The 27,035-nt window shown below is 44.4% G+C and overlaps 1 protein-coding gene and 1 long non-coding RNA gene across 4 annotated transcripts in view; one reads left to right on the top strand and one right to left on the bottom strand.

The window, feature by feature from the left end:
• IKBKB (inhibitor of nuclear factor kappa B kinase subunit beta) overlaps positions 1 to 26,810 on the top strand; it is a 34,118-nt gene extending 7,308 nt beyond the window's left edge. The window contains exons 6-21 of one of the 3 annotated variants that reach the window (XM_081200948.1): positions 903 to 992; positions 1,792 to 1,916; positions 3,533 to 3,640; positions 4,630 to 4,759; positions 6,745 to 6,939; positions 7,472 to 7,586; positions 10,022 to 10,145; positions 11,006 to 11,157; positions 17,554 to 17,615; positions 19,667 to 19,776; positions 21,856 to 21,905; positions 23,780 to 23,879; positions 24,066 to 24,213; positions 24,703 to 24,746; positions 26,137 to 26,227; positions 26,568 to 26,810. In XM_081200948.1, the coding sequence (XP_081057074.1) occupies positions 903 to 992; positions 1,792 to 1,916; positions 3,533 to 3,640; positions 4,630 to 4,759; positions 6,745 to 6,939; positions 7,472 to 7,586; positions 10,022 to 10,145; positions 11,006 to 11,157; positions 17,554 to 17,615; positions 19,667 to 19,776; positions 21,856 to 21,905; positions 23,780 to 23,879; positions 24,066 to 24,213; positions 24,703 to 24,746; positions 26,137 to 26,227; positions 26,568 to 26,639 (1,716 nt within the window). In that variant the 3' untranslated portion in view covers positions 26,640 to 26,810. Of the gene's footprint in view, positions 1 to 902; positions 993 to 1,791; positions 1,917 to 3,532; positions 3,641 to 4,629; positions 4,760 to 6,744; positions 6,940 to 7,471; positions 7,587 to 10,021; positions 10,146 to 11,005; positions 11,158 to 17,553; positions 17,616 to 19,666; positions 19,777 to 21,855; positions 21,906 to 23,779; positions 23,880 to 24,065; positions 24,214 to 24,618; positions 24,747 to 26,136; positions 26,535 to 26,567 lie in introns of those variants that run through there. The other 2 variants (XM_081200947.1, XM_081200946.1) reach the window with 2 other exon arrangements.
• Positions 11,148 to 19,660, bottom strand: LOC308590808. The gene is made up of 2 exons (XR_014009908.1): positions 17,990 to 19,660; positions 11,148 to 11,416 (listed from the first exon to the last, which is right to left on the bottom strand). It is a non-coding gene; the product is annotated as an uncharacterized lncRNA (long non-coding RNA).
• Positions 26,811 to 27,035: the final 225 nt, after the last annotated feature.

The following is a 27,035-nucleotide window of genomic DNA, read 5'->3' as shown; positions in this document are numbered from 1 at the left end:
ATTTTTATCACAGCAATTTGGCCTAACAATGATAACTTCAAATTTTTCCATACTTCTAAATCCTTTTTCACTTCAGTCCAACATTTTTCATAATTATCCTTGAATAAGTTCACATTTTTAGCAGTCATGTTAACCCCTAAGTATTTCACTTTTTTAACCAATGTTAGTCCTGTCTCCTCTTGAAACGTCTCCCTCTCATTCATAGTTAATTTTTTCTTTAGAACCTTGGTTTTCATCTTATTCAACTTGAAACCTGCAACCTGTCCAAATTCTTGAATCAGTTCCAATACCCTTTTAGTACTAGGTTCTGGCTCCTGTAAAGTCAATACTAAATCATCAGCAAATGCTTTCAATTTGTACTGTTCAGTTCCCACTTGTATACCTTTAACCTCTTGGTCCTTTCTAATCATGTTTAGCAAAACCTCAAGGACCGATATAAAAAGCAATGGAGAAATTGGGCAACCTTGTCGTGTCCCTTTTTCAATCTTAAATCACTTTGAATTTGTTGGTGTGCAGACATCCCTTTGCAGCGCAGCTGCTCTCTGGTTGTGGCACTCTGGTGTGAATCATGGGGTCTGGTATATGGTGGGCTGTGGCAGGTTGGTCCTGCTTCTCCGTTTGGGAAAGTTGTCGGCTGTAGGGCTTAGTCCCTTTCAGCTCTGAAGGGCTGGCTGTTTTTTTGGCACCCTCTCCAGACTTGATCACACTACTTAACAATACTTTCGCAGTCCTCGATCCTTCCAAGCACAGAGATAGGATGAATGGGATATTGTGCTGGGTCCAGAGCTGACCCAACTCTGTGCTTGTGCTATATATTTATCAGCCCTTTGGGTGTTGCTTTTTCCCAAAGCTCTCAGGTTCTAGTTCTGTTTACCACAACTGCCCTCTCTGCTTTCTCTCAGCTAATACACAAGATCATTGATTTGGGGTATGCCAAAGAGCTGGATCAAGGCAGCCTTTGCACTTCCTTCGTTGGGACATTGCAGTATCTGGTAAGGACTTGCAAGTGCAAATAGTGTGCTTGCACCCAGGAGGGCACAGTTAGGCAGGAGGGGTGGAAGCAGCACATTAAAGGCGGCAACAAATGGATGGGAAGCTGAGCTGTTAGGAACCAGGAAGCCAAAGCCAGTATCCCGAAGAAGCATTTCAAATGAGTTGCAAAAATGTTGCTTTCCTGGGTCCGACCAAGGGTCCATCTGGACACTTCTAAGTGGGACAAGGGAGGTGGTGGCCTTTCAGTACTATTTGTCCCCAGGATCTGATCCTTGGAGGTATATTGCCTCTCTATACATGGCAGTTCCATTTCGCTCTCATGGCCAGTAGCCAGTGACAGACCTTGAACCGATATGAACCCATTTTTATACTGTGATCCTTGGACGAAGGGTGATATATAAATGTAATTAATAATAAGAAGAATAGTATTTTTTGTGTTTCTTACAAAAAAAATCTGTCCAGGCTAGTATCTATCGCCGCATCCTGTGTTAGTGAATTCCACAACAGATTTACATTGTGTTATGGAGCCCTTCCTGTCCTTAGTCCTGGCCATTGCTGTTTTAAAATTTATTTAAAATGCTATTTTAAATAAAGTCTGTCTTAAGGAAGTAGAGGGAAGGGATCATATCTCAAGTTCTGCCTTGGTTTGAGGGAGCCTTTTTAGGAAGCTGGGAGCTTGTGGAGTGTAGGATTGCATTCCACCTAGGAGTGAGTCTCATTGGACTCAAAGGTGCTTACTTCTGAGTAGACGGGTAAAGGATTGCACTGCTAGTCTTTTCCTGGTTCTCAATGTTTCAGGCCCCAGAACTTCTGGAGCAGCAGAAATACACAGTGACTGTGGATTACTGGAGCTTTGGCACATTGGCCTTTGAATGTATCACTGGCTTCCGGCCTTTTCTGCCCTCCTGGCAGCCAGTGCAATGGTGAGTAACTCTGGCTCCATTGTGGGGTTCTTAGGAAATGTCCTTTTCACTTGAAAACTGATAATACAACGGTTAGTATTTTTCTTGGCAGGGAGGTGAGAGGAGGAGTTAATGCTGATCAGGGTGATCTGTAAGAAATAACTTAATAATTTCTATAGCGGTGTATAAAAAGAGGCACATTTTGCATCTGAGAGGTGAGCCTGGCTCCAGCTTCAAATAACATGTCTTGGCAGCAACCAAGATTTCCTCACCTGTTTGGCTATCCTGCCTGTGTCTGGTGGGTGTCTTCTTTCATCTAGCCATACTGCTTTTATTCACTATTACATTTGCGACTTCTGATTTAAACTGTGGCCCTCCAGGTGCCGTTGGAGGCAGGAGCTGGTGGGAGTTATAGTTCAACAGCACCTGGAGGCCACGGGTCCCCCATCCATGGTTTAAATGTATAATTGTACAATCATATGGTGTCTGATTAAAAACAAAACAAAATCCGAACAGTCTTAGTTTTTTAAGCTGAAAATCTACTCCAGAGGCTGGAGAAAAGGGTGTTCATTATGTCGCAGGTGCCAAGCCAGTTGGTCTTCTGCACAGCACCATCGGCTTCAGACGGAGAGAACTTTTCCTCCAGTTCCTAGACACAGTCCTCAGAGACAATTCTCTGTGTGGTAATGAGTGTGTTTAGATGTATTTATTTCATTAACGTACAGACTGTTTGATTGTAACAAAACCTCGAAGTGGTTTCCAAAAAATAAAACATCGCAATTGTCAATAAAAGACCGTTGAAAATAGATATTTAGAAAACATTCAGAACTACTGAAAATCAACAGTAAGCTAAAAACAGATTAAAACACATGTAGCTTTTACGTGTCTGGGTGGCTTGATGAAAAGAATGTTTGAAGCAGATGCTGGAAGAAGGTGCAGTGAAGACACGCGCCTGGTGCCAGGAGGCAAGAGCGGCAGACGCTCAAGTGCTGCCACACTAAAATGCGGAACGGATATTATTTGGTAGCTGCAGCAGTGCTAGTTCTGCAGATCAGAGCAGTCAAGGGGGCACATGAAGGGTCAGGCAATCCCACGAGTAAATGGGTGCCGAGCTGTTAAGGGCTTTATATTCTAAGAGTGACACATTGAACTTGGCCCAGTAGCAAACGGGCACTCAGTGCAGACTTCTGAGCAGAGCTGTACTATTTTGGCAAGGCCAATATGGAAGACACCACTGCTTGGACTTCTGGGGTCAAGGTATGGCTTAGCGTGACCAGAAAGGGCTTGGTGAGCTCTGGGCTCTTCCACTCCCTCCCATTTCCTCTGGAGTGGCCACGAGGGGCAGTCTGAAAGCTTCTGCTTCCATTTTAGCTTCACCACAGCTTGCCTTTTCTTCCAGGCAAATTGGTTAATGTTTAGTATGGCTGGTTGAGGTAAGCCATCCTCATAAACTCTGGTTTGATGTTGGCATGTTTCAGTTAACCAATTTGTGTGGGTTTGTATGACACTGCAAGCTGTGATTAATTTAAAATGGAACCGAAAGCTCCTAAATACTTCCTCTGCTGTAGCAAAAGGCCTTGGTGCAGATATAAGGGTAAGCTAAAGTCTGAACCAGCCCAATGTGTGCTTCTTCTTAGGCATGCAAAAGTCCGGCAGAAAAGTGAGCTGGATATTGTTGTCTATGAAGACTTGTCAGGAGAAGTGAAATTTTCTAGCAAGCTGCCACACCCCAACAATCTGAACTGGTAAGGAACGACTGACACCTCAAGAAAAACTCGGTTGCCCATTTTGCAGGCTGGCTGGGACTTTCCTTGTTTCTGGTTCTGCAACTCTCAAATCACAGTTATGAACTGACAGCAATTTATGCAAATGAGTTGTTGTTAAGAAACTTCCACTGCTTATTTTATGACTGGTCAACCAGGACTTGAGGAATGTATTTAGAGCCAAAAAAGGCGAATGCTATTCTATACAGAAGTCTAGTTTCCAGATCAAGGGAAGTAATAGTCCCACTTGCCCACACCTGGAATACTGGGTCCAGTTCTGGGCACCACAGTTTAAGAAGGATGTTGCCAAGCTGGAGCATGGGCAGAGGAAGGTGACCAAGATGATCAAGGGTCTGGAAACCAAGCCTTATGAAGAACTGTTGAAGAAGCTGGGTATGTTCAGCCTGAAAAAGAGGAGACTGAGAGGAGATATGATAGGAAGAAGAGTTGGCTTATTTATTGTAGTTCAGTCTTGCCCTCCCTCTAAGTGGCTCAGGGTGAGGTTCTGTTCCCTGTGGGGCAAGTTAGGTGAGTGAATGTTTTGTCCAAGGCCATCCATTGAGCCTTGTAGCTAAGCAGAGGTTTTAACTTGGGTTTTCCTTGCTCCGAGCCCCACATCTAGCACTTTATGCAGCAACCAACAACAATTATAATTAAAACATACCACTATCAATGCATGCCTTCATTTTTTGGATAACATTTGTAGGGGGAAAGGATCCCTGCCCCCAAAAGCTTACTAGTTAATTTGAGGGAATTGGGGAGGCGGGAATCACATGGGATCCATCCTGTTGTTAAGGGGACCGTGAATGGAACCATGGAGAGAGAATAGCAAGTCTGCAGAATATGTTATGTCCCTTAAACATAACTTTTAGGACTCTTCTCTGCAGAAAAAGATGTTTGAATCACCCCCCTGCACCCCCACCTCAGCATTTTCTTCATTCCAGTGCTTTCTTTTTCCTGCTTTCCTTCAGTGTTTTGGCTGAGCGGCTGGAGAAATGGCTGCAGCTGATGCTCCAGTGGCATGCGCGGCAGAGAGGCACCGACCCCACATATGGCCCCAATGGTTGTTTCAAGGCTTTGGATGATATCTTGAATTTAAAAGTAAGTGTTATTAATGGGGGGTGCCTGTAGATTTCACTTTATTTCCTTTAGATGTGACATTGCAAAAAATAGGGAGTACCGTATTTTTCGCACCATAGGGCGCACCGGACCATAGGGCACACCCAGTTTTTAGGGGGGGGGTCAAGAAAAAAAAATCCCCCCCCAACCCCAAAGAGCAGCGTACAGGCTGCGCACAACCTCTCCCTGCCGGAGGGGTTGTGCGCGGCTATGGCACAAGCCAAGGCAGCGAGCAGGGTGGATCCTGCTCGCTGTTTTGGCTTCCCCTTTAGCCCCGTGCATCCTCTCCCTCCCGGGAGAGGCTGCATGGAGCTAAAGAATCCATAGCCCCGTGCAGCCTCTCCTTGCCGGGAGACGCTGCGCAGGGCTTTCCTGGCTTTTCTGGGAGGTGGGGGGATTCCCTCACCTTTCGCAAAACCGGCAGAAGCCGCGCACACTTTAAAAGGGGTGCACGGCTTCTTCTGGCTTTCCTGGGAGGTGGGGGGGATTCCCTCACCTCTCGCAAAAGCCCGCAGAAGCCGCACAACCCCTTTAAAGAGATTGCGGCTTCTCCTGGCTTTTCTGGGAGGTGGGAGAAGCAACTGATGCGGCCAGTCAGTCCCTTCTCCCTCCTGGGGAAAAGCCCGCAAGAGCGCACGGAGCTTGTGTGCGGCTCTTGGGGGCTTTCCCCAACTGCCTCCCCCCTGCATTCGCTCCATAGGACGCACACACATTTTCCCTTGCTTTTTAGGAGAGAAAAAGTGCGTCCTATGGTGCGAAAAATACGGTAATCTAAAGTGACTTATTGAAGCAGTTGTGATACAGAAACGTCTCTTGCTGCAAAATGGGCACCAGGAGTTCTGGACACATGGCACCACTTTCGTGCCAGTTGCACTGGCTGTTGCCGCACCCCCAAGCTCAATTTGAAGAGCTGATGTTAACATTTAAGGCCATAAATGGTTTAGAGCTGAATTACCGAAAGAATTCCCACTCCTATAAAACCCCATAGTCAAAGTCTGTGCTTGAGGTCCTTCTTGTGTCTCTGCTGGTGACATCCATGTGGCTGGTTGGTGAGCGCCCAAGACAAGGTCAAGGCCTGGCAGAACTTCATTCCACTTGATATTCATTTGGCTCCTTCAGTCTTGGCATTCAGGGAGGCCCCAAAAGCTTTTCGTTTTACTCTTGCCTTTCCTTCACAAAATTTTGGTGAATCAGTTTCCCTCCTGCCTTATTTTTGTCTGTATCCATTCAGTGTTTAAAATTCTGCCTGGAGCTCTATTATTATCTACGTCACTTGGTGTGAGCTTGATACAGTAAATAAATAAATTATATGTGTACGTATTTTCTGTTTTTCTGAAAGGTAATGATATTTTTATTTACTCAGTGCCACCAATTAGCTAAACTGACATGTTTTTATTAACTTTTTAAAATTTATTTGTTGAGAGAGTTGCATTACTGTATTCAGTATATTGTATTACAGAGTAATGTATCAAATATTAGGTTTGTTTTTGTTTTTACTGTGCAATACGTTTATCAGAGATTTTCTTTGGAAAGAGGCATGACAAATATTTAAATATAGATAAGTGTGAAAGCATTTTAGTGGCAGTTTCACAGCTTTGCTGAAGTAGGTTTGAAATTTCCCTATAAGCCACTTAGTGTCCAGAGATACATTTAGTTTTCTGGCTGATGCAGAGAAAGGGAGAGAAACTGGTCACCTGGGTTAATATATGGTTCTCCATCTGGTTGCACCACCTCAGAATGGCTTGTTTGGGCCAAAAACATTCCCTCTGCATGGAGTCCCAGAATCTGAATTGCTCTGAAACAGAATTTACCCCTGCCGATTATCCTTTCTCTTACTCTGGCAGAGAGGGTGGTCTTGCTATTGGTGGCCTTTATTTCTGGACAAATTCTCAAACTGGAGCAAGTTGGGATGTGTCCTGTCCTGGTTCCAGTTTCTCTCTGTTTTGGGGTTTTTTTTTCTTTTGCAGCTGGTGCAGATCCTAGACATGGTAACGGGTACTGTGCATGTGTATCCTCTGGCAGAGGACGAGACCTTGCAGAGTGTGAAAGCCAAGATCCAGGCAGATACTGGCATCCCAGAGCAGGAGCAGGAGCTGCTTCAGGAAGGAGGGTTGGCATTATTTGCTGAGAAACCAGCCACTCAGTATCTGGCTGACATCAAGGTGTGTCCAATAACACTTTCACCCATGGGTACCAAATTACGGTAGCTCCTGTTGCTTTTGTAATACTCCCAGCTAGTGAAATTTCAATTTTGTCCTTTACCTTAACTACAAAGCCTTGGAAGCAATTGTCATTGTTTTAAAGGGATGGGGAGTGCAGAAGCAGGGGAATGGATTCCCCTTTTTGTGGGAGATGGTTTGGTTGAGAGTAAATTTGAGCAAAGGAAACCACTCAAGGAAAGATAACAAGGGAAACAGAAGAGGCTTGAGGGATGAGGAACAGGACTTGTGTAGCAATGAATGAGGTACTAATTTTCTCATTGTATTAAAAACACTGCATCTTTTCCCTACATAATGCTATTTCTTTGAGATAGCACACTTGGTAGAATGACTTTGAGTGACTCCTTTGGAGAACTAGCTATTAATATCCTATTTCTGTTGGCCGCTCTTAGTCCTTTGGATAGGGCATGATCGTAGGAGGTGTTTCCAAGTAATAGGCCCCACAATAAGGGATTCGTGCTTCTTTTCCTTGCAGCTAAATGATGCCACAGTTGCTGACACAGGCCTCTTCTTCCTGTTCGACAACCGAAAAATTACATACAGGCCTCAGATCTCTCCCCGACCTCATCCAGAAAGCATTAACAGTATTCGTAAGACCCTTTTCTGTGTTTTAGTGCTACTTGGAGGGGGGGGGGTTGAGAGGATTAATTGTTTTCAGGTGAATAGATAGTGAGGAATACTTGCTGCCTTTGTGACTGATTGGAAATATATGTGTGCTCTGTGCTTACAAAAATAATAATCCAAATTCTGCTCCAAGAAACGTGTAACGTACAAATTAAGCACCTTGTTTTATTTGCTATATTTATAAAAAGCTGCCCAATATATCATTCTCTATTCTGGTCACAACATAAAATGATAAAATACAGTTGAAAATGAAGTATCATAAAATAACAATTTATGGCATAAAAACTTCCAGCATATAGTTTTATATTTCCTTACCTGGCATGACTGAGGAGGGGCAGTGAGCAATCCTCCAGCCACCAGACGTCCTCATGCAGCCGAGGTCTTCTCTGGCTGGTGAGATTCTTCCTGGTTTTGCCGACACACTTTCAAGCTTATCTCTGCAACCGTATGGGGTAGGAACTTACTTAAAAATATTTTTTTTTAAGAACTCGGGACACCATACAATGACAATTCAGGTTTCTGTACATACATGAATTGCAGAATACATACCACACTGAACACAAGGCGACACGGTGGCAACCTCTAGATGTGTCATTCCACAATTTCTGTATTACACGCTTTTCATCATAGGAAATATATTTTTGTATATTTTCTTGGCTACCTGGTGAGCTAGTTTAGCCTAAGGAGGATTGGCTTCCCCAAAGCCACCAATGATCTTCCTGGCTAAGCGGGAATTGGAAGCTGAGTCTTTCACTCCCCAAGCCAAGGAGGGAATTATTCTAAAGTGCACAGACCCATGACGGACGTGAGCCCCAAGCTCAGCGTGGTTTTTTGAAACATCGTTTATATTGATCAGTAAGACTGAAATAACAAATTAATTCAGCCCCTAATGTTTTTACTGCAGAAGTTGGAATGAACTGAAAGAGTCAGGAAATGCTGGCAAGATAAGGAGCTTTTGGAATTCCTTGCCTGTGTAGACAAAGTTAGTTACCATATTTTTCGCTCCATAAGGCTCACCTAGTTTTTAGAGGGGGAATTCAAGAAAAAAAAAATATTATTAAAAGGGAGCGCTGAGCAGACTCTGCTCAGCGCTCCCTTTCACGAGACACTTTTCCCTCCTCAGGGAAAAGCCCCCAAGAGCCACACACACACTCTCCGCGCGGCTCTTTAAAAGGGCTCTTGGGGGCTTTTGCGGGAGGTGGGGGAAGGGACAGAGCCACACTCTGTCCCTTCCCCCACCTCCCGCAAAAGCCAGGGATAGCCGCACAAAGCCTCCTTTGAGAGCCAGTGTGGTGCTGTGGTTAATAGCGGTAGACTCGTAATCTGATGAACCGGGTTCGTGTCTCCGCTCCTCCACCTGCAGCTGCTGGGTGACCTTGGGCCAGTCACACTTCTTTGAAGTCTCTCAGCCCCACTCACCTCACAGAGTGTTTGTTGTGGGGGAGGAAGGGAAAGGAGAATGTTAGCCGCTTTGAGACTCCTGAAGGGGAGTGAAAGGCGGGATATCAAATCCAAACTCCTCCTCCTCCACAGGGCAGCAGGATGAAGGCAGAAGCCAAACAGCTAGAGGGAGCGCTGAGCAGCGCTCTCTCTAGCTGTTCTGGCTTCTGGGGTAGCGCAGCCTGTCCGCTTCTCCTAGAGCTGGTCGGGGCTGGAGGGGAAAGCCCGGGCTTCCCCTGCCAGCCCTGATAAGCTCTGGGAGCATTCCCTACCTCCCACAAAAGCCCACAGGAGCCACGCACCCTTTAAGGAACTCACAGCTCCTGCGGGCTTTTCTCTGAGGTGGGGGAATTCCCTTTAAAGAGCGTGCAGCTTTTGCGCGGCCAGTCAGTCCCTTCTCCCTCCTGCATTCGCTCCATAAGACGCACACACATTTCCCCTTACTTTTTAGGAGGGAAAAAGTGCGTCTTATGGAGTGAAAAATACGTTATCTCAAAACCTAATGGACACTTGTAAGTTGTGTGATGACAGGCAGGTGGACTGTGTAAGACACAGACAATGGATGTTCTCTCATTCATTGGTTGTGTCTGCATCTCCTGGGAGATGAGCCAACAGGTGGATATTTTTGCCACTGATGTCTGTGGCAGCGGTAGAACCCACACCTATGATTGACTAGATTAATTATTCGGTTTCACCGTGCAGGCAGGGGCTGAAAGAGACAAGTCAGGGAGTAGTTTTGGCTTGCTGGTTGCAGGACTTGACTCCTGAGAGAGCTTTTTGTAGCATCCAGCTAATTAAGAGACCAGTCAAGTCCTGGGATAGCCTGAAAAAGTCCAGACATATTCTAATTTTGTAGAAACCAGCACTTGGCATGTAAAGCATACAAAATCCTAACTGTGGGTTTGTGTTTCCCCACTTGTGTCCCTCTTCCCTGTCGATCCTTCTCTTCTTTCTTCCGCAGTTCAAGATCCAAAGAAGAACCTCTCCTTCCTCCAGCTGCGCAAAGTGTGGGGCCAGGTCTGGCATACCATCCGAAGACTGAATGAGGACTTCCACCAGCTCCAGCACGGGCAGCGGGCAGCCATGTGCGTGATGGGATCCTGCTACCTTGGGGGCTGCCAGTTCTGTCCACTGGGCTCAGACCTCGCTGGCCTGTTCTATGAGCAGCCTAAGTGAAGTCTGCACCACAAAGGAAATGTTCCCTGTTCTGTGCCCAGAGACGCTTCTGTTCCAAAGCCTTGGACATTTCTGCAAATGTGCATTATATTTATTTGGCCAATTGATCTTTCTTAGGCTAGCCCAGGGTGAGAGGGTGCAGAGAGTCTGGGGCTGGGGCTGGAAGGCCTGCCTTCTGAAACTTCAAGAGGGCTCCCCAGTGTTGTTCTGCTTATGCTTGTAGTTCTTGGGGCTGGAAGCCTTGCTTTAAAAAGGAAAGGAGAAACACGGAAATTACCAAGGGGCTAATTTTTTGCCCTCAGTAACCACATTTGTGTACCCCAGCTGTGTGGATTGCATGCCACTCTAAATACAGGTTATATGAAATAGGCTCCTGCTTGGCTCCTCTTTGGCTTTTTCTGTGCCAAGGTTTTATTGACCAAGGCTTTTTGCTTTTTTAGTTTAATCCAGACTGTAAATGTTTGATGCTGTCTCTATTGTTGTTTTTTCTTGGCTGGTTTTTTATTGCTTTTTGTTGGTTTATATTATTATACGCTGCAGTGTTAGCAAGCCACCCCAGGAATATTTATAGATAGACAGTCGTATAAATTTACAATACTGTCTTTGAGACTGAGAAAGAACTACTGGTTAAAAGGTGCGCCATGTCAATGTGCTGACACTGGGTGGGGCTGATGGCTGTGGAGCCCAAGCCAAGGGGAGCAGACAAGGTCTGGTCAGCTGGGACTCCAAGGGGGCAACTCTTTTTCTCTCTTTCTGCCTGGCTTTGTAGGAGGAACCTTCTGCGCCACAACAGTACCCTTTCCAAGATGAAGAACACGATGGCCTCCCTATCGCAGCAGCTGAAGGCAAAGCTGGACTTCTTCAAAGCCAGTATCCAGATTGACTTGGAGAAGTACAATGAGCAAACTGAATTTGGAATCAGTGAGTTTGGCTGTTTTTAATGATAGGAAAGCAGTTGCTAGGACAGACCTCTTCCGCGGGTTTTGTTTGCCTTGATGCCAGGTCACACTCCCTACAGTATCACATTTTGCACTTCTTCCTTGACTGGACCACCAGAGACTGCTAAGAAATGATTGCAAGTCTCAATCCTTCCCCAGGCCAGAAAGCATGGGCTGGGTGACAGCAGGTTAGGCTAAACTTCTCCTTCTTCATCAGCCAGGATATTTTTGTGCAGGGAATTCTTGGAGGGAGAGAGAACTTAAACAAACAACAGAATTTTAATAGTGCTTATTTGCTTTATACGCTTAAGAAATTATGTTTATCTTCTTATCTGTATTATTGCATAGCTTGGCGTTGGTTGAGGAAAGCGGTTCCTGGCCTGCTCTCCACCACCCCCCACCCCCGCATGCCCTGCAGGGACAGAAGTCGTGCCCCATGTGCTCCCACCCCATTGTCAATGTCTGATGAGAATCTGAATACTCTTGGACAGCCTCCCTGCCTTCACAAGCTTTTCTTTTGTCTGTGGTGCCTCAAAGGCTTCCTGTTGACTTCCAGGACGGCCTTTGATCTTGGACTTCCCACCTTTATTATATTGCATGTCAGAGCTCTCTAATCACCTCCTCCTCAGTGTGAACAGCAACAGACCCCTTCAGTCCTAGCTCAGTTTAGAAAAGGGTTTCTGTAAAAATGACTTGTTCTGCAATGTCGTGCCTCTTTTCAGTAAACCATGCCTTGCACCAGCCCTGCCCTAAATTCCCATCTTCCCCCATCAGACTTGGTTTTCACCAGCCACAGCATCTAATGTTTATGGTGACTCCTTGAGAAGGCTCAAAGTGATACTTTTGCTGGACTTCCGGAGGCGGCGCGTTCAGCAATGGCGGTCCTCTTCAGTTGCTGAGGAGGGGCTCCGCGGAAAAGGGTCGTGCGCTGCGGCACAGCGACGACCCACTTAGAGAAACCACGGGTAGAGTGAGCCCGTGGCCGTGGGGTTCGGCGGGCACCAGAAGCGACCTCGGAAACGCAGAAGAGACCCCGTAAGGGGTATCGGAACGTGGAGGGGGTAGCGGTGCTGTGAATCCATCGCTCTTTCCGCGGAAGCGAAGCCGCGCGGCTGCTGCTGATCAGCGCTGACCTTTCTTCCTTTAACAACTGAACTGAAACAACTTACTCGTGAGTAAGAAACCTGAGGCTTTATTTGAACCTAATCTGGCGGAATTTGGCTGAAAGCGGGAGACGCTAAAAAGGAAGTCAGTCTTCCGGCTCTGTTTAAAGTATCGAGCAAAGACTTTTCTAAAGCGGAAGCTTTGAAAGGAGGTTAAAAGAAGTTGGAGTTTACTTTGCAAATTCGGTTTGGACTGTCTAAAATCTAAAAAAAAGTGATAACAGCTTTACAAGTGGACAAAGACTGTGGTTCCTCTTTCTATTTTTTTGTGGATTACAAAGTTACGAAGCCTGGCTCCCGGGCTGCCTGGATACAAGTAACATCGGACTGCGGTAACTGTATATAAATATAAAGTTATATTGGGCTACTTTGTAGTGGCAAAAAAAGGAACTGTTGCATGCACCTTTGCCAAGAATTTTTATTCTCTGCAGTTAAAACTGAATGTGGAGGGTTCCCCCCTCTGTTTTGGATTTTATTTGGCTCTTTTTTGGGGGGGGGAACTTAATAGTAGGAATTTTCCATCCCTTTTTGGGAGCTCCCCCTACTGGATTGCAGAACTATTAGTCTCTGAGAACTGCTGGTTGACTTGGAACTTTTTATATCTGGATGTTTACTATCTTTTGGATTGTTTCCCATGGGATTTACAATTTGACCTTGACTCAGGGACAGCTGTGGAATGAGTGGCGCAGCAAAAACAAGGGCTGGAAAGAAAGCAAAACAAACTGAACTTTTGCAAACAACTTTGCCTGTGCAGCTACGTAGATCGTCTGTTCCAATTGTGACAGGTCTGCAAGAAGGACAACCTATACAGCCACCTCTTGGGGAGATGGCTGCTGGAGGGTTAGATCCTGTCTCCAAAGAAATATTGGACCAACTGGCAGCATTGAATAAGAAAGCTGATGAACAAGCAGCTAGATTTGATGAACAAGCTGCTAAATTTGACCAGGTGACAGCTTCAATCAATAAATTGACAGACCAAGTCACGAAGAATACACAGGCAATAGGCAATATTGAAAAGACTACAACAGAAAACCGAAAACTAGTCGAGGAAGTCAATACAAAAGCAGACGAAAATAAAAAGAGGATAGAGGAATTAAGAGGGGAGGTAAGACCACTGAGTAGACAGGTTACTGAACAGCAAGCGTACCTGTCCCTGGCAGAACTGAAAAACAGGGAAAGCAATCTGAGGCTTAGAAATATCCCAGAACTAGAAAAAGAGGACTTGATTAGCTTCTTGACAACAGAAATATCCAAGTTCTGGGGATTGGCAGAAGAGAAGGACTTTAAAATTGTCACCGCTTTCAGATTAGGAAGAGTGGTCAAGAAGGATAAACCAAGAGATTGCCTGATCATTTTGAGATCTAAGCAAGAAAAGGATAACATACTCGGCCTGCACTTTAAAAATTCATTGGTGATACAGGGAAAGACGGCAGAAATCTTTAGAGCTGGACCACATTGACTATACCAACATCATTTTGATGGGAGATATGAATGGGGTAGTCTCCACTTACATGGATAAGTCACAAAACCAAAATTTGAACAAAGATGGCAGACTTCCAAAGACTTTTTTTGAACTGACAGACAATATGGACTTGATTGATATTTGGAGGACAAAGAACCCTCTAGGTAAGGAGGGAACATTCTTTTCTGAGGCCCACCTATCTTGGACAAGAATCGACCAAATCTGGATATCTAGAGGACTGGCACCTAAGACAAGAAAAATAGAGATCTGCCCTAAAACTTGCTCCGACCATAACGCCTTGAAAATGGACTTGAGACTCACACCAGCTGGATCCTTCAGATGGAGAATGAATGACCACTTGTTTAGAGATCAGGAGATCGTGAAGAAGGCCCAAAAAACGTTGAAAGACTATTTTGAAATAAATTTGAATACTTTGGTGGAAAAGAAAATAATCTGGGACGCGAGTAAAGCTGTTATGAGAGGGTTCCTGATACAACAGAACACCATCAAGAAAAAACTATGGAATGGTAAAAAGGACAAGATTCTGGACAAAATAAGAGATGGAGAGAAAAAGCTGAGACTAAATCCAAAATCAAAAGAAGTTTTAAGAGAAATAAAATTCTACCAAACACAATATACGAAATTGATAAACCAAGAAATTGAATGGAAAATTAAACAGATGAAACAAAGATCATTTGAATCGGCAAACAAATGTGGGAAGCTGCTGGCATGGCAGCTGAAAAAGAGACAAAAATTGAACTTTGTTACCAATCTGGAGGTCGAAGGTGAATGTATTCAGAAACCAGAAGAAATTAGAAAGTGTTTCCAGAGATATTTTAAAAAACTCTATACCCAAGGACCCCAAGCAGAGATTGAAATAAATAATTTCTTAAAAAGTCATGGCCTTCAAAAGCTAACACAAGACAAACAAACAGCTCTGAACTATAAAATAACACAACAGGAAATTGAAAGTGCCATTCAGAACATGCAAATAGGCAAATCCCCAGGCCCAGACGGACTTACCTCCAAATACTATAAGACACTGAAGGAATATTTGATACAGCCACTAATGGAGGTATGTAATCAGATTTTGGAAGGGAAGGGGGCACCAGAATCGTGGAAAGAGGCATTCATCACCCTGATACCAAAATTGGAATCTGAAAAGACTCAACTTAAGAATTATCGTCCCATCTCACTCCTAAATGTGGATTACAAAATTTTTGCTGATATTTTAGCAAACAGACTGAAAAAAGTTTTGAATGAAGTAATTCATAAGGACCAAGCAGGCTTTCTCCCTGGTAGACATTTGTCTGATAACACTAGGAATATTATTGATGTTTTGGAGTTACTACAGACAAATATGAATACGAAAGCAGCTTTGATTTTTATAGATGCGGAGAAGGCCTTTGACAACATATCTTGGAAATTTATGAAGAAAAATTTGGAAGGGATGGGAGTGGGAAGGGCGTTCCAAAATGGTATCGAAGCAATTTATTCAGAACAAAAGGCTAAATTGATAGTAAACAGTGTGGTGACAGAGGAATTTAAAATTGAAAAAGGGACACGACAGGGGTGCCCCCTATCACCCTTGTTATTTATTTCTGTCCTGGAGGTGTTGCTGAATCTGATTAGGAGGGACCAGCTGGTGGAAGGAATACAGGTCGGAGAAAAACAATACAAACTGAAGGCCTTTGCAGATGATTTGGTTTTGACATTACAGGAGCCAGAAACCAGCACAAAAAGAGCTTTAGAACTAATTTCTGAGTTTGGTCGGGTGGCGGGATTCAAGTTGAACAAACAAAAAACCAAGGTTCTGGCAAAAAACTTGACACCTTCAGAAATAGATGGGTTCCAGAAGGAAACAGAATTAAATGTGGTTACAAAAGTGAAATACCTGGGGGTTAACCTGACTGGGAGAAATTTGAATTTATTTAAGGATAATTATGAAAAATGCTGGTCGGAAATCAAAAAGGACTTAGAAACTTGGTCAAGATTGAAACTTTCCTTGTCGGGAAGAATTGCAGCAGTTAAGATGAATGTATTGCCAAGAATGTTGTTTTTGTTTCAAACCCTCCAGATCGTGGACAGAGTGGAATGTTTTGGAAAGTGGCAGAGGGATATTGCGAAGTTTGTCTGGCAGGGCAAAAAGCCCCGAATAAAATTTAAGATATTAACAGATGCAAAGGAAAGAGGGGGGTTTGCCCTGCCGGACTTAAGATTGTATTATGAAGCTGCATCCTTCTGCTGGATGAAGGACTGGTTTTTGTTAGAAAACACTGATGTCCTAGATCTGGAAGGGCATAGCAATGCTTTTGGGTGGCATGCATATTTGTGGTACGACAAGGTAAAGCTTCACAAACTGTTTAAAAACCATATTGTCAGGAAAGCTCTATTCATTGTCTGGACTAAATATAAGGACTTACTTGAAAGTAAGACTCCGAGGTGGTTATCACCGATGGAGGCTAAGGCTATAAAACTACGGAACATGGAGAGTGGCTGGGTAAAATACTGTGAGATAATAGAAAGAGATGGTGATACCTGGAGGTTGCAGAGTTTTGAAAAATTGAAAGGAAAGGTGCGAGACTGGTTTCATTATGCCCAAATTTTAGAGATTTTTAAAAAAGATAAAAAAATTGGTTTCCAGGTGGAAAAATCAAATTAGAGACAGAACTACTTGAACCTAAGACGAAAGTGCTTTCAAGAATGTATAACTTGCTGCTTAAATGGAACACTCAAGATGAGACAGTTAAATCAGCTATGATAAAATGGGCACAAGACATTGGGTACAACATTATGTCAGAAGACTGGGAAAGGTTGTGGACCACCGGTATGAAATTCACGGCATGTAGTGCCTTAAAAGAAAACATTATGAAAATGGTATACAGGTGGTACATGACCCCAGTCAAACTTGCAAAGATATATCATTTGTCTGATAATAAATGTTGGAAATGTAAGGAGGCTGAAGGAACATTCTTTCACCTCTGGTGGACATGCCCGAGGGTGAAGGCTTTTTGGGAAATGATTTACAATGAGTTGAAAAAGGTGTTTAAGTATACCTTTCATAAGAAACCAGAGGCCTTCCTCCTGGGCATTGTGGGCCAGAGAGTGTCAAAGAAAGATAGAACCTTCTTTTTATATGCAACTACAGCAGCAAGAATTCTTATAGCCAAATACTGGAAGGCACAGGAGTTACCCACGCTGGAAGAATGGCATTCGCAGCTGATGGACTACATGGAATTAGCCGAAATGACAGGCAGAATCCGAGAACTGGGAGAAGAGGCAGTGGAAGAGGACTGGAAAAAATTTAAGGACTATTTGCAAAAACACTATAAGTTATATGAATGTTGAGAATTTGCTAAGCTTTTGGGAAAAACATGCTTCAGTATTGAGATTGGTAAATGATGGAAACTAAGTTATGATTTAGAAAAGTATAAATTGCAGACTATATAACCAAATGAAAACACAAAAACATTTGAATTAAGGTATTAATTTGCTGTTTATTTTTATTGTAAAGAAAGCAGGGGATGGAGGACGTGGGGAAGTCCGGTTGATCATGAAAATTGATTTGAAAAAGTGAATTTTCTTCTATAATTTCTTCTTTTCTTTGTAAAACCGCTTTTGTTGTGTTACTGACGATGTATTTTGACCTTGGAAAAAAAGCAATAAAAAATTATTATAAAAAAAAAAAACAAAGTGATACTTTTGCTGATTTAGGAAGGGTCTCTTGAAAACCAGAGCTCTTTTCTTTTTACAGCTTCTGAGAAACTGCTGCTTGCATGGAAGGAAATGGAGCAGACGGTGGAGCTCTGTGGGCGGGTAGGCTTGGACTTTTTTATCTTTTGTTTTGCTTAGATGAGTGTTTTGCCTTGCTCTCTTACAGGATGCTTAGAGTTACCAGGCTGGGATCAATTTCTTGGCAATCCTGTCTGAATTGTTGGACTTTGGGAAGCAGCAGATTAATGGACGAGAAATAAACCCAAGATGTTCCTTGTTTCTTTCAGAGCTTGTGGGCAAGGGGTAGAAAATTAGCTGGAGATTAACAGAGTTGTTGTGGTCACAGGAGGAGAAAGGCTAAGAGGACCCAGTAACAATAAACAATAACAAGCACTTGAGTGATTTGTAGTAAACCAGAACGCATTTCTGACTCTCAGTTGCTTAACCATGGCAGCAGCAAAATGACTCTCCCCTACCTGTCCTAAATTATACTGCTGGAATGAAAACATTTTGAGGCAAGCAGCTTTAATATGAAAATAGCTTGGGAAGGGGCTGGAGCTCAATGGTAGAGGATCTCTTTTGCATGCCAAAGGTTCAGATTCAATCTTGAATAGCACCTCTGGCTAGGGCTGGCAGAGAACCCTGTCCCAAACCCTCAAGAGTCACTGCCATCCACAGTGTAGATAGCAGGCAGTATAGACTGTGAGCTCCATCCTGTTCTGGAACATACAGTAAATTCTTGAGCTAAGAATTCTCTTCATTGTGCATCTTTTGCATCAGGTTCTGGGTGGTGGATCTTGGTGTTCTAGTAACAAGCAAAGTGGATCCCCAAGCCTGATGTCTCCCCGCCCCTGCTTTAAAGTGTTCCAAGTATCTCTAAAAAACCTTGTCTACGTATCCTTGTACCAGCCCTGTAAGACAGGCTAGTATTGCACCCATATTGTTGATGGAGAGCTGAAGCTGAGAGTGAGGGCTTACCAAAGGCCACTTACTAGGACTGTGTTACAGAGCTTATTAGTCTCCAAGTGACTTAACAGGGAAAGCAATGAATAAACTGTTAAAAAACTGTTATCTGTTAAAAATGAGCAATATAAAAATGTAACTCTTTCAGCCAAACCACTTAAAATAATCATTAGAATTAGTTCAGTCACATCCCCCAAGCTGCAGAAGTTCGGCTAGGTCTTTTTATGGGCCATTGTGATGGTTGTGATATATTCTTTTTGGCTCTTTTTCTGGTAAGGTATTTAGAGAGACTTTTGAAACAAACAGCTAAGTCCAAATAATATTCACAATCACAATCAAAACTGATCTGGCTAAAAAGATACCCAACAGCAATAAGACCTTAAACAACATTCCAAATCATGAGCCTGGCATCTTAAAGATCTTAATGTGGAGGCCAGATGAGCCTCTTTGCAGAGGGCAAGCCGTAGGAGGAAGGCCAGAATGCAAATTTCCTTCTTGTCAGCACCTGCTGTGCTTTTGCAAGAGGAGCACACAGGTGAGAAGTGCTAGGTTTAGGTACTAGAATTATGCCAACACCATTGTCTGTCTTGCTGGCTTCAGAGGTAGAACTTCAAGTATTGTCAAAAGGCTCTGAAAATTATACCTTCCAGTGTGTTGTCCAAAAGCTAACAGTGTGGCAACAAAACATCTGTATATTTGTTTGTTTCACTTGGTTGGTTGGCTTTGAAATTTGTTTCCCCTGGCTGGATCTTAGGCAGCCTTCACTAACCTGGCACCCTCCAGATGTTTTGGACTACAATTCCCATCAACCCCCAATAGCATGGCTGTCATGGCTGGGGCTGATGGCAGTTGTAGCCCAAAATATCTGGAGGGTGCCAGATCGGTGAAAGCTGCTCTCGAGGAGTCATCAGGTGGGCTCAAGACTGCAAGCCCCTCACAACACCAGCTCTGGCTGTGAATTTTGAGTCAGTGGCAGAAGGCAGAGCGCAGGTGCCTGGTATTAAAAGGGCATCTCCTCCAGCTTCCTTGGGCATGATGCCACTGTCTCACTGCTAGCCTGGGATTGTTTAAGACTGGCTGGAAAGAGTTGGGTTACCTGCAGCCTAAGCTACTGGAAATAATGTCTTGCAACATGACCAAACCATTCCTGGTTTGCTGTCCTTTCCTTGTCCCCTCCTCTGCCTCCCAAGGAGGAGGAAGTTGAGCAGCTGGTGAAGAAGACGATGGCCCTACAGACAGACATTGTGGACCTGCAGAGAATCCCACAGGGCCCGAAACAAGGGAGCTCTCTGGATGCCCTGTAAGTAGTTGCTTGTAGTGCCTTGGGTTGTTTTAGCCCTTTCCTAAATACCATTCTCTCCAGTATCCATCATCCTGGGGCAGCATAAAATCACAACTCCTTTGTTTGATAGACATGTACCCTCGGAAGAGGTCAGGTATGCATGTGTAACACGTCAGACATGATAGCTTTTATTTGGGTTGCCCTATATTTAAAGGACAGCATAGGAAACTTAGAAAGTTAGGCACACCTAAGTCACTGAATCCAGTGGCACAGCACTTAAATATACCTATTTTAAAAAAATGATTTTTAGTTTTTTTTGGTGCTTACCTTTCTCTAGGTTGCACTTATAGCCAACCCAGCCAGGTCTGATCCAGCCCCACAAGCAAATGTTTATGCCTCCTGCCCATCAAGACTCCACCAATTTTGTCGGTGGTGGCAGAAAAGAAAAAATTAAGGTACACACCATGCTGGAGTGGGTGGCGCAGCTTAAACCTCTCTGCCCTGCCCAGGCCCCAGTAGCCTGATGACTATGGGAGGCAAATTGCCCCTTCCACAGCCATCAGAGCAGCCATTTGTTGAGCTGGGAGGGGCCATCACTTTCACCTCCTCATCTGATCCGCAGCGATCAGCAGATTTTTTTTGGGGGGGTGCCCTACAAATGCGGGTGGTACCCACGCCTACTGCTGTCATGCGGCCCAAAGGAGGTTATCCACGCCAACACACAACATAGCCAGGTTGAAGGAGCGTCTCCACCCCCATCATTCTGCCCGGACGCTGAGGTCCAGCGCCGAGGGCCTTCTGGCGGTTCCCTCATTGCGAGAAGCAAAGCTACAGGGAACCAGGCAGAGGGCCTTCTCGGTAGTGGCGCCCGCCCTGTGGAACGCCCTTCCAGCAGATGTCAAAGTGATAAACAACTATCTGACATTCAGGAGACATCTTAAGGCAGCCCTGTTCAGGGAAGTTTTTAACGTGTGATATTTTATTGTATTTTTGGTTTTTATGGAAGCCGCCCAGAGTGGCTGGGGAGGCCCAGCCAGATGGGCGGGGTATAAATAATAAATTATTATTATTATTATTATTATTATTATTATGAAAAGGCTGGTGCAACTCATCCAAATCTGGAAGGCAGCAGGCTGGGGGAGGCTAATCTAATCTCTCTCCCTCCATATCGGACACTAGGCCATTGTATACATTCAGCAGAGTCTCACCTGAACTCTACCATTTCAGGCTGCAGATGGGTTAAAGCTCCATGCACCAAAAAACCAGCAACAGCACATCATGTAGAAGACTGGCCAGAACCTTTCTTCTTGTCTAGTCTTTCTAGTTACGTGTGTGCAGGGGGAGCAATCAAAGAGCATCCTCCTGGTCACTTGGAATGGCGATGTTAAGGGATAGGTTTTCCACTATTCTAAGAAATGTATAGCTGAACCTTGTGCTGGCTAAGGAAATTTGCATTTTAGATTAAGAATCTTCTGGGTCTTGTTAATCCTGCGGATTTAATCCTTGAGATTGAATCTAAACTGGCAGATGAACAGCACTTACTCCACTGAGAGGCTGCAAGATCATATGGCACAGAATTTGAGTTGCTCCTTGTTCCCCCCTCCCTCTCCATACTGAAGAGTGCCATTGTCAGTAAGAGAGGAGTACTAGAAAAGGGGGGCAGGAGAGGCACTGAGGAAAATCATGTCAAAAGAAAGGCTGATGTAGTTATGTTGTTAGTATTCTGTTTGTTCTTGTAAGTTGTTGTTAAATGATATTTTTATAGTAATTTTATTTTGTAAATAATTTAAATAAGTGGAGCATTGAACTGTAGCCAAATGGGATTTATGGGAGAGAAGGGCAAGCTGTACAGGGGATACGCTCGAAGTTATCATTGCAACTTAAAAGTGCTCTACCAATTGTAATGTGTGTAAGTCCCTAGGATTCTCACTTCTTACAGAAGGGTAACAGGCTAAGAGAGCAATTTTTGCCCAAAGCCATGCAGGTCTTGAACCATGCTGAGCACTCAGTTGGTCTGAACATGGTGTTGGGTGGGGTGGGCTTGCTTCTACACTCACAAGTGCTGGAGAAAATTTGTCTTTCCTGTTTCTTTTATAGAGAGGGACAAGCAAAGGACTTGTACCAGAGACTGAGAGAAAAGCCAAGAGGTAAAAAAAGCCTTTGTAGCATAGGAATCTTGTTGCCGCATGATCAGTTCCAAAGGAAACTGACTACAGCTGGGCACAGGAGAGGAATTGCCGCAAGACCATGTGCTAGCACTGCTTTCTCATCTCACCATTTCCCCAACCTTGTGCTCCTTGACAGTGCTGTGGAGATGCATGTTTACAATCCCAGTTCTTTTAGCATCAACATCCCCCACCCGTCTCCTTTGAGACTTCTGTAGTACAAAACACAACACAGAATAGTGCGTTACTAATAATGAGAAGATTGTTACCCCTTAACATGCTTTTGCCCCACTTTTTTATGGACATGGTGGGGGATGAATACTAAAGAGCAGTGATTTGCGTTCTGGCAACCACTTCAACAGCATTTGGTATTCCATTCACATTTCACTCTGATGAACTAGCTGTTACCAGTTGGCTCCAAGTTTTACTGAACAATGTTGAAGAATGCCGCCAGATATAGAGCGGTGATTTTAATCTGCATTAGTGGCAGTGATGCCAAATCCAGAGAGGGGTATTAATTTATACTAGAATAGATCCAATCTTGCGGAAGCTGTGCAAGGGTTTTAATTCCTTTGCCTGTTGCCCAACAGTAATGGGGTCTGTTTCCTTTCTTATGTCTTTCAGGAGCTTTCTCGCCCCTGCCCCCACCCTCTGCCTAACATGCCACTTGATTCTGCGTACCGTACTTTTCACACCATAACACTCAGTCCCCCCCCCCAAAGGTAAAGGGAAATGTGTCTGCGCGTTATGGAGCGAATGCAGGCAGGAGGAGCCACTCTTGCTGGCTGTTCGGCAGCCTCTCTTCCTCCGCTTGGCTTGCTGAGAAGCCGGCAACAGCTGAGCAACAGCTGAGTGTTGGGAGACAGCCTCTCTTCCTCCTGTCTGCCTGCTCTACGGCTTTTTGGCGAGGTGGGCGCTCGGAAGCCGGCCAGAGCTGCGCACAGCGTGTAAAAGCCAAGGTGGGGAAAGGGAGACAGCCTCTTTTTCTCAGTGTCTGCCTGCTCTATGGCTCTCCCTTACACAAATGTAAGCGGCTCTTACTCTGCTTTCTTTACAATGAGCCGGAAGGAGGGACAAAGAGGGCATCCCCTTCCGTCCCTCCCCCAGCACCTCACCGGTAAATTCAAACAAAGCGGCTTACAAGGCTCGTGTCCCTGAGTCTCCTCCTCCTCTTTTTGCTCCGGTTCAAGGCAAGGCAGCTGCACAAATGTGAGTTCCCCCTCTCTCTTCCTTCCCTCCCTCCCTCCCTCCCTCCCTCTTCCAACTTCAAAAAATATTGGGGGGACAGCCAGGTAAGCCCCACTCACATACCACAATGGGGGGTGGGGGATGACTCCCTCAAATATTTAATGGGGGGTGAAGGCACGTAGGCCTATAGGAGTTGGCTGCTTTGCCTAGGACAAGTGTGAGCTCCCCCCTCCTCTTCCTTCATCACTGTATTGGAGATACCATACATTACTGACAGTTCCTTCATTCACGTGGTTACAAAGCATGGATCCACATGGATCCTCAGGATTTTTGCACTGGGTCACCCCAAATTCACCATCAGATCACATAGCATGTCCATGGCTACAGCTTGCACCAAAAAAATCACGCACCCACTGTTGCCTGGGGCCGCAGTGGTGCAAAAACATGGTTACAAAGCACGGGTCCACATAGATCCTCAGGATTTTTGCATTGGGCTACCCCAAACTCTCCGTCAGATCACATGTCTGTGGCCACAGCATGAACCACAAAAATCATACATCCACTGTTTTGTTTAGAATTTTTTTTTCTTGTTTTCCTCCTCTAAAACTATGTGCGTGTTATGGTTGGGAGCGTGTTATAGAGCGAAAAATACGGTACTTTTTGTCTAGACCAAAGGACTAGCGGAGACAGCCAAGAAGTCGTGAGGCTACTTCTGCAAGCAATCCAGACCTTTGAAAAGAAAGTTGGCCTCCTTTATGCTCAGCTCAGGTAGGACACCCAAAGACCCACTGTAGTGAGGTTGTCCTGGTTACTGGGAATCAAGTTGAATGGGGGAATGCTGTTTCGTGGAACTCTGCCATTGTCCCACACCTCTCAGAGTTCTCTGTCTCTCCCCCTCTCCTTGTGCTAGTAGAGCTGATGACACGTGATTAGAAGGCTATCTCTTCTTTACAGTAAAACAGTTGTCTGCAAGCAAAAGGCACTGGAGTTATTTCCTAAAGTGGATGAGGTGATGAGCCTGATGAATGAGGATGAGAAAATGGTTGTTGAGCTTCAGGATAAACGACAGAAAGAGCTGTGGAACCTGTTGAAAATTGCCTGTGTGAGTAAAGTGGAAGATATTTTTCTGGTTAGGAACATCAGATTCTTCTCCATCTGGCGAAGATCAAGTAGAATTAACTGTGCCCACGGCTCCCTCCCAACTCTCAAAATCTTCTGACAACCCTTTCCCCATCATCTTGTCTGCTAAGAAACCAGTGGGCTTCACAAATTCTGAGGGCTCTAGGCCGGACTTGTTGGGCCTCACATTAACTGAGTATATAACCCTAGAGCATGCCCCGTCCTTTCCTGTTGCTGCCCCCTGCATTGTGAACTTTGTATTACTGATATTCTTCAGGGATCCTGACAGCTGTTTGGCAGTCACTGGCAGCAATGCCTTTAAATGAAAATAGTGTATTTCTTCATATTGCATGTAGAAAGCTTGATCTGTGTTCTTCCTCTCCTGCAGAGCAAGGTGCGTGGGCCTGTCAGTGGGAGCCCAGACAGCATAAGCGCATCACGCCTTAGTAATCCTGGTCAACTCTCATTGCAGGTTCCAGCCCTGCACAGTAATTTACAGGATCCTGGGATTAAAAGGTAATATTTAAGGCAATGGTTTGCTCTCATAGTTATTGGTTACCTCTGCACTGGTCTTCAGCAGGTGGTTTGGGACCACTAGTGTGTCACGGCCTGATCCAGAATGCAGCAGCTAGACTGGTGACTGGGAGCAGCCACCGAGACCACATAACACCAGTCTTGAAAGACCTACATTGGCTCCCAGTATGTTTCCGAGGACAATTCAAAGTGTTGGTGCTGACCTTTAAAGCCCTAAACGGCCTCGGCCCTGTATACCTGAAGGAACGTCTCCACCCCCATTGTTCAGCCCGAACACTGAGGTCCAGCGCCGAGGGCCTTCTGGCGGTTCCCTCACTGCGAGAAGCAAAGCTACAGGGAGCCAGGCAGAGGGCCTTCTCAGTGGTGGCTCCCGCCCTGTGGAACGCCCTCCCACCAGATATCAAAGAGAAAAACAACTACCAGACTTTTAGAAGACATCTGTTTAGGGAAGCTTTTAATGTTTAATAGACTATTGTATTTTAATATTCTGTTGGAAGCCGTCCAGAGTGGCTGGGGAAACCCAGCCAGATGGGCGGGGTATAAAAATAAATTATTATTATTATCCACAGTGGGTCATAACAAGGGCAACAGCCCCATGCAAATATATGGTAGAAGAGTAAGAATTGGATCCCCAACTGCATGTTTGGATTAAAAGTGGGTACTGGGTCTGAAATGATTGAAGGTACCTCTTCTGCATTACCCTTTTGTCTGCAGTTAGTTGAACTGGGTAATACTTTGCTGTTTTCCTTGCGCATGCATAGACTATGTCATCTTACAAATGTGTCTAAAGTTCCTGTGTTGCATTTTTGTATGTTACATATGTGCTGTAACTCGTAGGCAATACTCGTCACAGGTTACCTTGACACCAGTGATGGATACTCAGGACAGAAGAAAGGTGTGTGACTGGTAGCATGCTTGGTTGGAGCTGGCTGACTTCACAAGGAAATACTTTACTGGCTTCCAATAACATTCTCAAAGACAAACAGATTCATTCCTCTGTTCAGCATTGCAATGTACATGCTTTTTTTCAAGCAAGGAATGAATTATTTTTAAAACATGCACTGTATCACTAGTTATCCTTTTTATTATCTGTTCTCACAAATACAGCCAAAGGGAGCAAGCTTTACACTTCCTTTGAAGAAGACCCCTTTAGTCACACAGCAAACTGAGGGCATTTAAAGCAGTTTATGATTCACTTTTTAAAAACAAAACAACAAAAATAGGTTCCCACTAGCCTAGTGAAGGCATGAAGCAGCTCTGCTAATCCTGGCAAAAGTATGCTGTGATGAAAAAATGGACCTGTGATGAAAAAATGGACCTCCTTTATCCTTTTGTTGTGATATTCTTAAAAATCTTCTCTGATTTGTTTTAGTGAGGATTTACTGATGGAATCTCGAAGTCTCTGCAATCAGCTAGAGAATGTGATGCATCACACAATGAAGGATCAAGAGCACAGCTTTATGGTAACATCTTACGTTTTCTGTTGTAAAGTCACTGGGGCGAGGGGAGCAGAGAGACTGATGCTTTGCCAGTACAGTCCCTGCAGGTCAGTTTGACAGTGGGTGGCATTGCCCCTCTCTCAGAGACCTGATGTTAGATGGTTGAAAGGTAGGTGGCCTTCCCCATATGATAGCACCAATAACTTGTTTCTAGCCAGCGAGAAAGCACTGTTATTTAGACTAGCTTATAGTCACACAAGAGAGGATCTAACCTGAGCTGAAAAATACTTTGGAGGGAATTGGACAGGAAGTCACACAGTTTTTATGAATGAGGTGTCTTAATAAGCACTTGTTTTGTTTTTAGGCTCTGGACTGGAGTTGGTTGAAACTTCAAGAGGAAGAAAGAGGGAAAGGCCTAGAACAAACCCAGATGTGAAAAGGGCCACTATTAAATCGCTTAAAAGCTAACATTTTAAAAGTTGGTAGCCTGCTATGAATGGAGGCTGCTATCATTGTTGAGAAATCTATGCCTATTGCCCACTGACTGATTGTATTCATTTTTTACTCTTAATCATCTGTATATATAAAATATACCATTTGTGAACTATGTTTGAGTGTAAATTCTCTCTAGACCTCCCTAAAGCGTAAATTGCCCACTCTAACCATTTCCCACTTGGTATTTATTAAACTTCTGACTTGGAAGCAAACTTAGAAGCACCAGTTTTAGAAATAGCATACATGCAGGATATGGGTCAGTATGCACTATTACAGATCAGGATAGCAATTCAGGAACGCTTACTTCTTCCACTTCTACCGTAAGTTGGTCTCTGCA

This window comes from Podarcis bocagei (assembly GCF_964188305.1).
Source record: "Podarcis bocagei genome assembly, chromosome: 7".
Lineage (NCBI taxonomy): Eukaryota > Metazoa > Chordata > Lepidosauria > Squamata > Lacertidae > Podarcis > Podarcis bocagei.
This window is presented reverse-complemented; position numbering and strand designations above follow the sequence as displayed.